The 17,672-nt window shown below is 40.5% G+C and overlaps 1 protein-coding gene across 3 annotated transcripts in view; it reads right to left on the bottom strand.

Annotated features, from left to right (window-relative positions):
• BABAM2 (BRISC and BRCA1 A complex member 2) overlaps window positions 1-17,672 on the bottom strand; it is a 166,772-nt gene that overhangs the window by 66,632 nt on the left and 82,468 nt on the right. For all 3 annotated transcript variants that reach the window (XM_065679442.1, XM_065679440.1, XM_065679443.1), the window contains exon 7: window positions 16,186-16,295. In XM_065679442.1, the coding sequence (XP_065535514.1) occupies window positions 16,186-16,295 (110 nt within the window). The remainder of the gene's footprint in view (window positions 1-16,185; window positions 16,296-17,672) is intronic.

Genomic DNA, 17,672 nt, shown 5'->3' with positions numbered 1-17,672 from the left:
AAGCCCCATAAAAATCAAGAGAACACAAACACAATCTGCAATTGGCAGATTTTGGGTGGAACACTATTTACCTACTATTCGTTCTTAAAATAGAATCCAGTATTTTTACAGGTTTTTAGGACTGAATTAGAAGACTTTTTCTGCATGCCTTAACATACAATTATAATCAGCTTGCCAACTGCAATATCTATTTATCTCTATGCTACTAAGATATTCTGGCAAGGGTCAAGGCGATTATTAAGACTTTTTCATGCTGGAAAGAAATGTACTTCTCTACATACTGAATTTTTTATGTCATTTTCTTTAGAGCACACTACTCAAATGACAACAGTGGAGATGCTAGAGGAACCTGTATTACGTGTCAGTGCATCTAAATGAGTATAGCCTCAAGACAGACTACATAGCTAAGGTAGGACAATAATTAAGGATGATCATTAAGCAGGAAGACATTTTAGGTATAAGATGTGACTATAAAAGAAAGACCACATTTATAAGCCTAGCAACATTTGTGGTATGGCCCGAGATTATCAAATGGGGTCTCTATTTGCTTCTAGTTTCTTAATCATGAAATCTTTCTGACATGCAGGGATACAGTCCCACATCCTGACAATACTTGGTACTAACTTGTCCCAGGAGGGCACCAAGAAGACAAACACATTAAAGTCTGTGAAAAATTGACAGATATTCAGATTAAAAACAGTAAAATATTTTATCACTGGAATAGCACTGCAAAAACTGTGTATGCTGTATTCCTTGCATATTTCAAATCAAGTCTGGACAAAACACATAAAGATTTAATAAAAATATCCCCTGCTGGCAGTTGTAATGGAGACATTTGAGGGATGTCCTGTTGTCAACAATAAGAAATATAAAGTGCTTGTACTTTAAACACAAGCCATGGTTCCCAATTTGACCACATCAGAAATGTGAGTTTTCCTTTAGTCCCCCAAAGAACAGTGAGAGGTTATTTGCTGTCAAAGACTTTTCCACAAATCTTCTCAGTTTCATTCTGCTGACTAAGAAAATAACTTCATAGCACCAGGTATTACAGGACTGCGCACGCGCACAGCAAACACGACCTGTCCAAGATAACTAAAGAATAAAGGAATATACATACATATAAAAATGAGAAAAAATGCCACCAAACCCAAACCAAAATGAAACCCCAAATTAAAATACCCCAAACCGAGTGCTTGAATAGGCCAGTTACATAAAACATGCTGCTGCTACAAGGCCTCAGCACAGTATGCCTATAAATCCTGAACACCTCTATATTCTTGACTTTAAAGGGAGTCAGCTGTAGGACCTTGTTGGGTATTAACTGACAAAAACCAGGGAGTTGCCTTGGTGAAAAGTAAACAACATTTCAGTTTTTCAGTTGCACAGTCTGATGTAACAGGGGTGGTTGCATATAGACTTTACCATTAAGCTACTAAATATGCCCAACAGATTGGTAGATGAACCAAAACAGAACACTAAACTTTCATAGCATTAGTGTAACAGACAAAATCAGGGTAAATTTATTCTTTTCCCAGCATTTTAAGTATGCTCAGTTATACGTAGAAAGTACTCAGCGGTACAATGCCAGTTGCTCTGCCAAGATCATTCACTGCTTGGGACTAGTTTGCTATTTTAGGGTAATTTTTTATTTTTAATTTATTTTGCTATAATATATGAAATTTAAGATAGGAAAATACAAATTTGTGTTCGTGTATTGAAAAGGAGTCTAGAAGCCTTCAGTATACAGAGTTAAAGAGATGAAATAAAAGAGATTTTCCTTTATTATTTGCCTTGGCGTGGCAAGGCATAAACGCCACCCATAAACTGATCCAACTTATTTGATTTCTGGCCCCATACTGCCCTATACTCCTCTGAATTATGTTATGTTCCAGCTAGTCCCAAAGGACCATGCATTGGCAATACTTGCCGGAAGGCAGCACACTCATACCTTCACTCTTCATGCCATCCCTTTACTGTGTTAGCAGCAAGATAAGAATGTAATGTAACTTTACACCAGCTCATCATGACCTCTAGCCACAGCAAACTCTCGCTAGTAGATCCTTGAGACCTCACCCTTCCATATTGCTGGAGAAGCATGATGAGAATGACTAAAAAAGCCTGATTTATGGTGGAAGCCAATGGTGTCAACAAAGCTTGTTACTGATTCCGAGTTGAAATAGAAGAATGGAAGCTCAAGGGTGAAGAGTACCTTGCTTCCATGCCCCCCATGATAAACAGCATACTGTTAATGACATTGTGTAATACTGCTACAACAGACTGCACAGCCCCAATCCAGACAGACCTTTATGATCTCAAGGACTGGGCCAACCGAAGTCTTGGGATGCTCGGACTTCTTTCAGGAGCTTCTTTCAGAACTCCTCCCCCATGGAGAGTAGCAGAGCAGCAGGCCAGTTCCTCAGGGAAGCTGTAGGATCTACACTGTGGGAAGTGTTCAAGACATGGCCAGACAAAGGCCCCGCTACACAAAACCTGAGCTGGTGCTGGCGGTATTCCCATGCCAAGCAGGAAGCTGCGCTGGATGACTCAGAGTTCCTTTCCTGCAATGAGCTCTAGGACTCTGATGTGAAATCTTATTTGGCGCAAATGAATTTTCTACAGATCACTGTAGCTATCACAGGTTAAGGAACTCAATATATTTTATGAATTGATTTGACCTCGAAAATTTTAACGTAATACTAGAAAAACAAAATCAGTAAAGAAATTCATAGTACTGAGAAATACAACCCCTGTTACGGCTGAGGCACGTACTCTAAATAGAATACTGTTAAAGAGGGGAGAAAAGGTTGTTCAATTGTATGTAACCTGAGTTTTGACCAAAAAAAAAACTATAATGGATTCCTTTTTTTTTTGCTTTCATTGTTGCATAAAAATCCTTAAATTTTCACTCCTTTTATACCTGGAAGCAATTAACCGTACAGAGCAATACTGTTAAAAGAAATGTAAGAAACCATTTTAAAGTGTTTTTTAAAAAGCCCATTAATGTTAGAATGTTTTAAAATAAAGAGAACAAAGGCACTGAAATCTTAGACAATGCTAATGGCTGTTCTGGATGTGCACTGATTCTGTGCATCAGGCAATTAAAAAGCTGTATAGATTTCCATTGATCAAACTGTGCATGAACTTTCAGCAAGGCCTCCTTTGTCATGATCTACACTCATCATTCAAAGCTCCTCGCAGTTTCTATGTCAACTGCAGGAAAAACACCTGACGTGCAAAAAAAGAGGCTCGTTTCTTGAAAACGGAGCACATTATCAGAGATGTGTGCAGAGCTGAAAACAACACAAAAACCAGCAAAGAGAGATGGAACTTAAAGGGCGAAGGAGAGAAAAAAGAAAGAAAGAAAAAAGCAGTAAGAGAAACTTAAGTGGTAGGTAAGTGAACAAAGACATGAGTACCAACTGAAAACAACAGGATTTGAGGTGGTAGGAAGTGAGTTACACAGTCCTCATTACAGCTAAAAAAGAAACACAGAAAATCTTTGAGCAACGGAACAAATTAAGAGGATCACTATGCAATTACACAAACACGCCATCTACCATTACATACCATCTTACCATTATAGCGTAGAACAGGGAAAAAAAAACAATCCCCCCAAAATATCTGGGAAATCAATCAAAAACCTGACCTGAAGGAATTACCTCTACAAAATGTGCCAGAAAGTCCTACTTGCCCTAGAGAGGGGGGCTAGGGAAGAGCAGTGGGCTGCTGCTGCTGAGGTACACACAACCTCTCAGGACAGAGGTTGCACAGCTGTTTGGGTTACTACCAAAGACGACCACGAAGAAAGGAAAAGGAAAGGAAAGCAAGCAGCAGCCATGCTAAAGAGGATTGCTTTGCATGCAGTACTTAACATATGGAATAAACAGCACTGAGGCAACACAAGGGAACAATTAGTCTGAACGGTTTTGTAAGTATCTTGGACAAATACCAGACTAGAAGAACACTGAGGAAGACACTGAGTAATTCAAGAGAGGGAAGGGGCCTAGATGGCTTTTCTGGCCTCCTTCTGTCCTTATGTGCCCTGTATTTATATTTGAATGCTTGCATTACCCAGCATATAGGCTATTTAAGGTCAAGAAAGCATTGCAGTAGCACAGCTGCCTCCAGCAAGTAGTGCTTGACATCACTAAACCACACAGAAGAGCACAGCCCCTTTATTGGCTTCAACAGCAAATATCTGCAAGCTGAATTGTTTCGCTCTATTTGTACAGGTTTTTCCACTGCACTGTGGTGTCTGCAACTTTGGTACTAACAGAGTTTTGTCCACTGAAGTTGTTAAATAGCTGGTTTCCTCCTCCTGTATTTTCAGTGGCCTCTGGCCAGAAACCAGCTCAAAGAAATTTAGTTTTAAAATCCAATGAAAAAGAATCTATATTTTTGTATTCTAGGGTTTCAGTTCTTGCCGAATTTAACTTGTCTTCAACCACGGGATGTTTGACACAGACGGCATGCGCATACTAAATATCACACATGAGATCAGCGATTTAAATTCTATCATATTCTTTATCAACACACAGACATGTAGAAAACATGGAAGACAGCAATGGTTTATAAAGCCCCTGCAATGAAAGGACTTCAAAACACTGCTACCCCAACTTATGTTCAATGTATGTCTGAAATAAGCATTTCTGAATTTTCTTGGCTAGATATATCAGTAACTGCACAAAAAATACAAACAAAACCCCACAAACCCAGAAAACGAAGTACAGCAGGCGTGCCTCACAAGGTACACCAGAGTTCTGGCTCTCAATCATCCAGATCGTGTGCCTGTTGGAGCACACGAGCTCCTCCATAACCAAGTGCTCAGGGTTTCTTCCAAAGTAAATCAGGGTGGGAAGTAGGATGCTAAACATTCAGGTCTTCTCCTGACACCAGTTATGAATTTGACCAGAGTGCAAACCTCAGAGGTCAGCCCCATAGTTCAGCTGTAGCCTGTAACAACTCAAATCATGGCAGTCAGGTGAAGTTCCCGACGACTGGAAAAAGTCATTTTCAAGAAGGGGAAAATGGAAGACCCGGGGAATTACAGACCAGTCAGCCTCACCTCTGTGCCTGGCAAAATCTTGGAGCAGATTCTCCTGGAAACCATGTTATGGCACATGGAAAAACAACAAGGTGGCTGTCAGTGACACGGACAGTGGGATTGAGTGCGCCCTCAGCAAGTCTGCTGATGACACCAAGCTGTGTGGTCCAGTTGATACGCTGGAGGGAAGGGATGCCATCCAGAGGGACCTTGACACGCTTGACGGGTGGGCCAAAGCCAGCCTCATGAAATTCAACCATGCCAAGTGCAAGGTCCTACACCTGGGTCGGAGCAATCCCAGGCACAGCTACAGACTGGGCAGAGAAGAGATTTGAAGCAGCCCTGCGGAAAAGGGCTTGAGGGTGTTGAGTTTCTCATCAACCAAGATGAGCTGCTTCAGTGTGCGCTCGCAGCCCAGAAAGCCAACCGTATCCTGGGCTGCATCAAAAGGAGTGTGACCAGCAGGTGGAAGGAGGTGATCCTGCCCCTCTACTCTGCTCTCGTGAGACCCCACTTGCAGCACCGAGTGCAGTTCTGGTGTCCTAACCATACGAAGGATATAGAACTGCTGTAAGAAGTCCAGAGGAGGAAGCCCTTTCCAACCCAAACCTTCTGTGACTCTATGATATAACACAACAGAATAATTCACTGATCTATTCAGTTGAAGCACAAAAAAATATTTCAGGTACAAGAATGTTTCTTCTTGATTAAAAAAACAAAACCCAAAACAGAAAAAAAACCCAAGGCTCTTTTAACATAAAAGGAGTATTCGGTTCCTTGGATGCAAGGTGGCTCTTAGGCCAACTCAGACTACCTCTGTGTGCTTCTTCCAGGTTGCAGATTAATCAGGTCCTGCTAATCTTCAAGAAGTTATGGTCCTAAAGGAATGTTAGATGGAAAAATATATGGGACATGAAGCCCTGCTCTGCACAATTATGTTTTCGGCTGTTTCTGATCTTTCCACAAAAGTCAGCTTACATGTTTTTCAATAAGCAAACCAAAAAATACAGCAACACCATTCCAATTAAAGAATGACTTTTCTAAGTTTCCCACAATGTGTACTTTCATTTAAAGAAAACTGAAGTTTAGTATAGTTACAGGATGCCTGTGTTGGGTTTGCAATTCAACAAATCCTTGTGATTTGTTAAGGGGATTCTTTAAAGGAAAGCTTCTAGGAAATAAGTTCTCAATACTTCTGAAGGGAATCTTCATTATCTAGGAACAGATCATGCAACAAGAAGTTGAATGATCACATTTAAGAATGTGTCTTTTGTACATATTCTCCAGATAGGTCCAATGTGCAAGTGCTGAAAGGAAACGAGGATTCAACTAGCATTCTCGTGAGCTGAATAGGTCGTGTAGTGATGTAGCAGGACAGACTGTGCCTGCCTCTTAAGCCTTAAATGAAATCAGCAGTTCAATGAATCACATTCTTGACAATAATTAGGGAAAAGGAATTCCCCAGAAACCTAGTAGTCATGTTGCAAAAATCAGTCACAACTTATTTTGGGGAAATAGCATCTTCCTACAAGAGATAATTAAGGAGGTATTAAAGCTCCTCTCAAGAAGACCCCTCCACTTACAGTTTCCCTCCTGCCCATCAGATTCCCTGCAGAGCTGTTCCTCTGCCATTCTCCTGAATGCACATCCCTTGTGCCACTGCATTCCCTGCTGAAACGCCAGCAACAGGAACGTAGTACCTAGTGTATAGTATAGTATATATAGTACCTAGTATATACTACGGGTACTTAGTACCCATAGTTCCTTGGAACATACCCTACCTAGTGGGTATTGCCAGCTCTCCCCAACCTGAGTGGGGAGAAGAAGACAACAGAGCCAATAAAAACCAAGGTCTTTCACACACAACTTGAATTCTACATTCCACATTTTTCAGAGATTTTAGCTGAAAATCCTTAACTCTTCACTTCCAAGTGGTCAGAGGTTTGTACCAATTAAATGTAACCATCTGGGAGCAAGCATTGAACAGTAGCCGACTTTTTGTTAACTGTTTTAAATAATAAAATAGTAAAAGTCTGAAGACAGAACACCATAATGTGCAGACCACAATTAGAGTGAAATTCTCTGAAAACAAATGACTTAGTCACCATATTCAGAAAGCAAGCCACATATCCCAAAAACGCAAAACTCAGCTTGAGAAAAGTGTACTGTGTTAAAAGATACCATGTTCTGTAGTGGTGGGCTTGGATTTACATCAAGAACTGGGAAAAATACCCACGCAGCAACAAAAGCAGGTTCAAAGTGTACTCTAGGAAATTTGAGTTTTCATAACTGTTGGGTAAACGTGTCTTTCTATACTCACTGTATTTGCTGCCAAGACATATTCTAATTAACTCACTGTTAAGTACTGTTTGTCAGTTTTGGTAATTAATACCCAGCTAGAATGGATACAGTTGAACAGCTAAAGCTCAGCTTGAAGTTTAAAGGAAAACTTTGCATTACCTGCTCTTGCTATTTTCAATCATCAGCAGTCCTGGCTAACTGGGGAGGTCTCTGTTGACTGGAAGCTAGCAAGGGCTGGAAGGAGGATACAGGGAACTACAGGCCTGTCAGTCTGACCTCGGTACTGGGAAAGGTTATATAGCAGATCACGTTCAGTGCAGTCATGTGGCATGTACAAGGACAACTAGGTGATCAAGCACAGTCAGCATGGCTTTATGAAAGGCAGGTCCTGCTCTGCTAACCTGATCTCCTTTAACCTGATCTCCTTCTAGGACAAGGTGACCTGCTGAGTGGATGAGGGAAAGGCTGTGGATGTATCTACCTAGACTTTAGTAAAGCCTTTAGCACTGCTTTCCACAGTACTCACCCGAAGAAACTGTCTGCTCATGGCTTAGATGGGTGTACTGTTTGCTAGGCAAAAAACCAGCTGGGTGGCTGAGCCCAAAGAGTGGTGGTGAATAGAGTTAAATCCAGTTGGTGGCCAGTCACAACTGGTGTTTCCCATGGCTCAGTGTTGGGGCCAGTTCTATTTGATACCTTTACTGATGATCTGGATGAGGGAATCCTGTGTACTCTTGGTAAGTTTGCAGATAACACCAAGCTTGGCAGGAGTGTTGATCTGTTTGAGGGTAGGAAGGCTCTGCAGAAGGATGTGGACATGCTGGATCAATGGCAAGACCAATTGTATAAGGCTGAAAAAGGGTGAGTGCCAGGTCCTGAATTTGGACCGCAACAACCCTATGCAATGCTACAGGCCTGGGGAAGAGTGGCTGGAAAGCTGCTTGGTGGAAAAAGACTCAGGGATGCTGAGCATGAGTCAGCTCGTGCCCAGCAGGCAAGGCCAACTGACTTGTATCATAGTAGTGTGGCCAGCAGGGCTAAGGCAGTGATATCCCCCTGTACTCAGCACTTGAAATACTGTGTTCAGGTGTCGGCCCCTGAGTAGAAGAGCCACTGAGCTGCTTGAGTGTGCCCAAGGAAGTTCAATGAAGCTGGCAAAGGGTCTGGAGAACAAGTCTTATGAGAAGCAGCTGACAGAATTGGGGTTGTTTAGTCTGGAGAAGAGAAGGCTCAGGGGGGACCTTACCATTCTCTACAACTGCTTGAAAGGAGGTTGCAATGAGATGGGGGTCGATCTCTTCTCCCAGTAGCAAGTGATAGGAAGAGAGGAAATGGCCCCAAGCTGCCCCAGGGGAGGTGTGGACTGGATATAAGGAAAAATTTCTTCACTGAAGGGTCAAGCATTGGAACAGGCTGCCCAGAAAAGTTGTTATGTCACCATGCCTGGAGTTATTTAAAGACATGTAGATGTAGCACAATAAGGACATAGTTTAGTGGTGGACTTCGCAGTGCTGGGTTAATAGTGGGACTCAATTGTAAAGGTCTTTTCCAACCTAAACAAGTCTATGATTACACGTATCTCCAGTTACCAGACCCTCTTGCCTGCTCTAATACTGCCATATCACAAGCCACGCAATAAAACAAGATGACACTTGTTTCAAATTTCTCTAGTCAAATTTCCCTAACTAATTTTAAGGGAAGCATTCCAAGAAATTCAAGCTCACCCAACAGTTGGCCAGCACAGTTCTGTAGAACAAAAAGTCATACATAAAAGAAATCAAGACTATTCCTATTAATTCTTAGGTATAAAATAAAATAATCCTGTCACCTGTAACAGACACGGTTCAGTGCTAACATGGATTGATTCTGTTCAGCAGGCTTCCCTCCTTCTATAAAAACACTTCAGGAAAGGAAGAAGAAATATGCTGTGTGTGCTCTAATGTCTTGGGGAGCTATCTGAGAAAGGCATTTCAGTACTGCACCAGGGATGTCAGAATAGCAATAAAAATACCTTCCAACCCCCCCCCCCCGCCAACTGTAAGAACACCACAGTCAACAGCAAAGCAAAAACCACAGATGTATCAAAAGAAAAGTAAGAGTTTTTGTAAAGCTGAAATGAATTTCAGTAGCAAAGTAAACACAATTAAGAAAATAACTTAAAAAAACCCCACAGAACAACCAAAACAACCTAAAAAGCCCCAAAACCCTACTGCAAATGCAGGGGAACATTTAATTTCAACTGTACTATGCACTGGCCTAGCTAGAAGCTGTGATGACAGTAAGTTTTGAAGTCATTGCCAGAATTAGTTTTGACTAATGAGAAGTGTTTCAGACAATCTCACAGTACAAAGATACATGTCTAAACTTATGGGTAACGGTAAAGAATCGAGAATACCCTTATAATAATGTCTGACATCCTAAAGAAGAAATACTTTGTTCCCTTTTTCCTTCATTATCATGCTTTGTAGGAGGGTAAACACACCTAGATGCAGCAATGCCACAGTAAAAATGCTGAGGAGGATATTTTAGAAGAGCACAGCTTTACTGTGGTACTTAAAAATGCCTGTGTTGAAACAGGGGTTACCACAATGAAACACGGTATACTCACAGCATATGACAACAAAACATGAAACAGATTTGTATGTTTAATCAGGGTAACCTGAAATAAACTATATGAACACAAGCAAAAAAAAAAAACACCGTAACGGAAAGATTTCTATCTTAAGGAAACAAATTGCTTAAAAGTACTGAAATTTCTATAGACCATTCCACTCCAGTTAGAAGCATGTAGAGGAAGGGCTATTCCCAATCATGCTTCCATTTCCTTTTGTAATTTCTTATTAACTCAATTTTCTGTACCTATTTTTCTACTATACAAGAAAATCCTTTAAAGGTTAAAGTATTTGATATATCATCTGAAAACACACCCTCTACCATCACGTTACAGAACCTTACAGATACATGCTGACTCTCTGAGGGAAACCTGGCAAACCCTCCAGCAAGGCACAAACCCTTCTCAACATTCAACTCAATACTCTTCTCTGAGACTCGAGGCAATGATGAGCTCCGGATTGCCACAAAGTGTATGTCAGACCAAAACCTGCCCCTTATTCTCCTATACAGAGAAATGGTACCTCATTACCTAGCAACAAACATCAGTCCCAAACTGCTTCAAGTATTTCATACCTAAGTGATCAGGTGTAATTGCTTAGTCTCTTAACTGAAAGAAACCATCCGAAAAAAATCTCACTAACTGAACTGTTTAAGGACAGCATTAGCATATCTTGCATTAAAGCACCATTTAGATGATGGACACATAATCTTAGTTCTTCTACAACTATTTTCAGTAATTGCTCTCTGTCAGTTTTAGAAAGGAAAGGAACAGCCAGTACACTGAACACTCAGGACAGGAGTGCATGTCAATCTGTTTTGACTGTCAATTCCAGTCTACCCTGATCTCTTCTGAAGCTGTCAACAAGCCATCAAAAGGTGGCTACAGCAAAACATGATTTTTAGGACACAGGAAGAACTGCAAAGCAGAGCTAGACTAGAAACTGGCCCTGTACTGTCTACAGCTTCAGAAGACTTAGATGACACGGACATGGCATACACAGCAGGCAGGAGTTATCACTGACTCACAGGCCAGGCATTGCTTAGAGCCATGACCAAACTAGGCTTTTAGTGGAAGAGAAAGCCCTGAAAAGCAACCATCACTCCTGCTTCTCATGTCGGCAAAGATGCCCTGGGATTTGAAGAAGTCATGGGCTGTCTTAGCTACCTACTAACAATCCCACTGAAATCATCAGCTCGGATGAATATGCACATTTTAATATGTCAAACAGAAAAACGTCTTACTTCTGCCTTCTACAAAGACAGACATATAAAAAGGTTTAAACATGGCTACTCATTTAAAGACTGTGTATTCATAATCATTCTGAAACAGCAGGCTTCAACCAGTGATGTACACTCAGCAGTATGGCATGCCAATTTTAAAGGCAAAGCCCTTCACAGCACCCCTATACCTCAAACATAGTGAGAGGTGGTGCCTGGCAGTAAATGGATAATATTCTGTGGTTTTCCTCCTCCCAGCTCCCAGCAGAAAGGACAGGTAAAAGATAAGAAACACCTTAAAGCAAATACATGTTTAATTTTCTGTTCTACTTTTCTTTCATCAGTGAAAAACATACAGAAACATTCAAAGTCTAAGAGTTCAGATCAGGTTCTTGTTATTCTCCCCTGCCCACAAGAGAAGGTTAAACGCAGTCACCGAACTCTGCATACCACCCTCAGTCACGAAGAACCCTCTGGCACAACTCCCAGACCAGTAAATACGACCATTTCAGTCCCCAAAGCATGGAGCCTGATCCATTTAAGCAAAACAAGTTCTACTGACAGCTGGTTTTCTTAGCATATTCATGTCCACATATTTATCAGAAAAAAGCCCTCGAGGACAACAGTGTTTATTGCAAGATTATTTTTGTGAATCCAAGGAACACAGCATTCACTGACTAACAGTGTTCCTACCCTGATATCTTCTTTTTGTAAGATGGGAAGCAAGACAAACCCATTTTTATTTTCTTTAGCATGGACAACTCATACAGGGGAAAAATGCATACAGCGAATTTTTTCTTAAAACCCCCCAACCTACAAAACTTCTGCTCCACATCGCTGTGTACTATGCTGACCCACATTTTAAGCATTAATATAGAAATTAGCTGTTCGATCTTGCCCTGACTGCTTGGATTTGGAGTCCAGTGATTTTTAACATATGGAAACCAAAGATATGATGGATATTTTCAATACAGATTTCCTTTCCATATGAATGTCTAGTATACTTTCACTACAAAGTTTGAGTCATCAAGATGCTCTTTACTGACAGGTTTAGAGAAATGCGACAGAGACATAAGGGGTAAATAACCCAGCAGCTCCCTGTCATGCAGAAGCAGCCTCAGAATGTCCATGCCTACCCAGCAGCAGGAGGAGGTCAGGTGGATGAGCAAGTGAGGGGCTGCAGGTCCTGGCACTGCTTAGCTCTCTGACCCACTCCCCAAAGCACAGCAGCCATGAGCTTGGGGTCAAGAACAGCCTGCAGCCCCAAGGACGGAGGAGGAGCAGGACGAGCTGGGGACACATGCTTATGGATGCTGACAAGCACCGTCTTCTCTAGTTGGGTGGTCAGTCTGTGGGGTTTTCCCATCTTGCCACTTCCTCCAGAAGTGTGCAGGAACTTGTTTTTATGACATTACAGTTATAATGGTACTTTTTAAACAAAACACATCATAAATACCCCACATTTCATTTTAATTTAATCTAACATCTGAAATCATTAGAAGTGGCTGCTATTGGCATCTATCTGCTTATTGATGCAGTGCAATAAAGAAGAATTCTTAAAATCATAAAATGAAAGCTTTTTTAAATGTTTGATTTCAACTTCAGGAAATATTAACTAGAAATTGTGGTTAATGTGTTTTGAACAAGTAGTATTTAAAGGAGTATTTTTAAATTAGCAGATTTTAATTAAAGAATTAAATGAGGTATAGTTATGAATAATTACTGCTGGGATTTTTATAAGCTAACACAAATGCTTCCCATCCCTAAGCATGGGGTTGTTTTTTGACTATAAGAACTGGACTTAGCACTCTTGCAGCTAGACACCACACCAATATTGCCTTGAATGAGCTACAATACTTCTCTACTGCATTATTACCTCCTGCTCTAATATGTGAGCTTTTTCAAGCCAACCGATGTACTAACATCTTAGCCCCAAACCATTAAAAAGTGAACATTTTCCTCACTTTGCAGATCTTTCTTCCAGAATCTATGTCAAAGACCAGTCAAAGTCTTACTAGTATTATGCTTATCATCCATAGAGCAAACACGCTTTACAACAACCCTTGGAAGCAAACCCACTGTATTCATATTGCTAGGGCTCAAATTCGCTGACAAGATCTGCGGGTATTGCATTTTTAGAAAAAGCGATGTGGGAATGCATGTTTATATGGTAAAACACAAAAGCAACGAAACCTCTTGGGAAAGCAGGAGATAACTCACGTTACACAAACGGGCCCTTTGCTCTTATTTCTCTACAAAGCTGAAACATTTCTATCCAAATATGTTTTTTCATACGTCAGGAAAATGCTATTCCTGTTTGCTTGTTCTTCCTAAGGTGAACTGAGTTTAGTATTAGCAAAATAATTGTGGGAATTTGGTATTTTTCCTGTTTTGTTGAGTACTTGCGAATGTTATGTTGGGAACTGTCAACTACTACTTACTCCACCTCAGAATCTGCTACACAAAAAAATACACTGGTAATTTGCTTACACGGCTTTTGTAGATGCAATTACTGTTAGCAGCAGGAAAGACCTTTTATAAGCAGAACACAATTCAAATGTAACATGCCACAGCCTCAAGTCATTAAACTAATCCTCAGGGCTCCTTGAGGCTTTTTGTACTTTTGGCAAAAAGTATAAAGTAGTACACATTGTTGCTTCAGTTCCCAAACATTGGAAAGTCAAATATCTAAACTGTCAGCCCCTGCTAAACAGAGCAGAGATTGGTTTTGGAAAAGAACAAGAGACAGCTCCATCTTTGTTGTAAAGTGCAACTGAACAAACACTGAAACATACCCATGTATTTTTTTCAGGGCACATAAGAAGTAGCCAGTAGAATAAAGGAAGGTGCAACAGTTCGCAAGCAACTCTGGTATTTTAGGTTACCAGTATCTGAATACTGTGGTGAATACCTTACAAATACATGAGGACAAATTGAGTTAGACGAGTGAATTATCTCAACTCTGATACACTAATAATGGGACAGGATCTGGTACGGAACTAACTCCAGGGTTTACTGGCATGATTCTAACACAGAATCATAGAATCATAGAATAGTTAGGGCTGGAAAGGACCTCAAGATCATCCAGTTCCAACCCCCCTGCCATGGGCAGGGACACCTCACACTAAACCATCCCACACAAGGCTTCATCCAACCTGGCCTTGAACACTGCCAGGGATGGAGCACTCACAACCTCCCTGGGCAACCCATTCCAGTGCCTCACCACCCTAACAGGAAAGAATTTCCTCCTTATATCCAGTCTAAACATCCCCTGTTTCAGTTTTAACCCGTTCCCCCTCGTCCTGTCACTACAGTCCCTGATGAAGAGTCCCTCCCCAGCATCCCTATAGGCCCCCTTCAGGTACTGGAAGGCTGGTATTAGGTCCCCACGCAGCCTTCTCTTCTCCAGGCTGAACAGCCCCAACTTCCTCATAAGCTATAAATGACAAAGTCATAAACACGTCAGATATGTACCAACACCACCCAGATATCTTTCTGCTATATCGCTCTACATCACACCTCTAAAATCAGATATTCTTCAGGGCACCGACACAAAATGAGGAAGACAAAATGTTCCTTCGTGTATTGCTATTCTGCCTGGTATCAAGAGGTTAACACCTTTCTAAAATACTTTTGAAAGCAGGAAAATAAGCAATGTATTCATTAGCGAATGGGTCATTTAGAGAGACATAACCAGGTAGCCTGAAATACCTTAAGAATCAATACCTGAGTACATCTGAAAATACAATGGAAACTAGCGACAGCCCATTTCCTTAACTGCAGCCCAGCAGAATTCTTTGGAACACAGAAGGATAATTACATGTTTGACTACAGTTATTCACTCAACTAATATTGACAGAAAGTAGTGAATTGATACAAAATATGAAGAGGTAACAGCTGCTAAATGTATCATACATGTGATTGCATGCGGATGTGTAACCTACATTTTCTTAGATAAAATACATGGGAAGTCTTTATCTAAATAAAATCTTTATCTAAATATCTTACATCTTTATCTAAATCAAATCCTGGCTTTTGGTTTTTCTTTAAATCGCATCCAACATGTTATCAAGGCCAATGACCCATTGAGCAAAATAACAAGATACCACATTCCATCACTCAACACAGGCTTTATCACTGAGTTATTATAGAACTGTGGTAGTCAGTATTTCCCATCTTGTCTTCTCTACCCAGAAGTGTCACCACAGGTTCAGAGGAAAGTCACTGCAGTTTTAACCATAAAAACAAAGCATCACTGAAACAATGCTAGTGTGACTGTTGTATACCTGAACAGTCTAACATAGTGACATTTTTGAAGCAGACATTACAAGACTGAAATACTGAGGGGAAGGAGAAGTATTAAAATATTCTTAATTCCAGAAATGGAAGAAGAGAAATTCAATGAAAGCAGACTGATTTCCAATCCTCGCTCTTCCATTTTAGGAGCAGAAATCCATTTCTCAACAAATCTGTTTGCCAACTGGCAAACAGACCAGTAATGTTCAGCAATCTTTAAATGAAATATTCCGATATTCTCCTGAAAAACATGACTTACTAAAGCTGCAAAATCCTAAAACACAGTTAATAAAGCCCTTTAGCTTCCACAATACTTCATTCAAATGTATTATATTCATACAGATAACATCTTTCCAAAAGAAAGAAAAGATTCCTCCACAAAAGAGGCTATCAGTGTGCTGTACCCCAGCAGGCACGCAAAATATCTGCTACAACACAGCATAGTTTTCATAGATCATGATGCTACAAGGATATTACATGTAGCCAGTGATGCCTTTTCCTCATTCAGATGTGGTCCAGCCACAGATGCAGAACTAGCTGAAAGATGTGTCATTTCTACACCAGACACACACTTGAGGTCATCACTATGACTCTAAGCAATTTAAAGCAACAGTGTGTTATCACCTAGCTGACATTAATCATATATATCAGGAAAAATTATAAGTTCAGAGATGAAGTGGAACAAACCCTCGAGAAGAAACAGTCTCACTCACTGTTCAATACGCGGGGAGAGGTACAGCTTAGGAAAAACCTGAGTGGCTTCTGCATCCTCAAAACTAACAGAGAGAAGTGCAACATCTTCTCCAGGGTCTTCATTCACATCCTGTATACAAGACATAATAAATATAAAATAGCAAATAACAAACTGAGTAGTTACAAGCTTACAGATAACAACTAGTAAGTCAAATACCAATTTATTTAGGAGACGCTTAGCTGAGGAAACTAAAGTGGAGCCACTGAAAAACAGACTACGAGTGTATTATTTCTTACTACATTAATACTTAAAAGATATTTTGCCATGCTTAATTTCCTTTGATATATCAAAATAAAATTACTGTGTTAGCAAGCGTGCAGTAGTGTAGCTCCTCTTCTTTAATCAGCTGAACTTCCTATTTCAGTAAAGATGCAGATTTCGTTTTTAAGAATTCCTGGTTTAACACTAACATCTGATGGAAATGCCGAAGTTTTCTCTTAAATGTTATAAGATCACTGAGTTATGACCACAGATTTTAGATTTGTTATTGAAAGTATTACACGGTCCAAGATTTCTGCTGTACTCAACTCATGTGGATGAAAATCATTTTTGCAAACAGAAATTTGTATCTAGAAGTCACCGTCCCCAACTTTCCTGCAAATTAAATACATGTATTACTTTCAGCAAAGACTGCATACTCTATAAAAACTAATGTAAGAAAAAAACCCGGACATTCATGCTAAATACCATAACAGTCAATCTTAATGCATTCAAAGTTGAGGCTTTCTTTGTATCAGAACAATCAGTTACAGTTTAGGGATCAGCTAGAACAAATTGTTTCTGGTTAGAACCTGACATCTCTCCAATTCATAAATCATATACAGTGCGAACAAGTGTATTTATGTTACACACAGTTTAAGCTCTTGACCTCTAGTCAGAAAGTAATGAGTTAGCAGTGCAGTCACCTTCATTGACAGCAGTAACGGTGTGTCACTTGCTGCTCACAAAGAAGTCCTTTAATGTGTTTGTGCATACGTACATAGCAACTCGCCAAGACGCATTTGTTTTTATCCGTTTTGGAAAAATATGAGAGGAAATAGATAACCCGGCAGATATGTGCTCAAAGCAGGATCAACATGGTGCAGTGTGCCCTGGTATGCTCTGTCCCACAAGCAGCTGGGAGGAAGGAACATGCAAACCACTTAAACATTGTTAGGAGACCTTGCCCTATCTGGGGAGAAAACAAAAGTGCCTGCTGAGCGGTTTCAGGAAGACAGTCTTGTGCCATTTGGAGCTTTGGCAGGACTGAAACTGTTAACGTCCAGAGAGACTAGCCGCATACCAGCTATTACGTGCAGAACACAACATGCCAAGGAACTCAGTGATAAGCTGCAGGGAAGAATGGGTCTTAAAAAAGCTTAATTGTCTTAGATGAAAAATGAGATGGAGCTGACAGTGTTTTCTTAAATTCTGCCTTGCTGTGCAGCTCACTGCTGACAGCTGAAA

The sequence above is a fragment of the Lathamus discolor genome, chromosome 5 (genome assembly GCF_037157495.1).
Source record: "Lathamus discolor isolate bLatDis1 chromosome 5, bLatDis1.hap1, whole genome shotgun sequence".
Lineage (NCBI taxonomy): Eukaryota > Metazoa > Chordata > Aves > Psittaciformes > Psittacidae > Lathamus > Lathamus discolor.
Note: the sequence above shows the minus strand (reverse complement) of the source record. Positions and strands in the feature narration are given on the sequence as shown.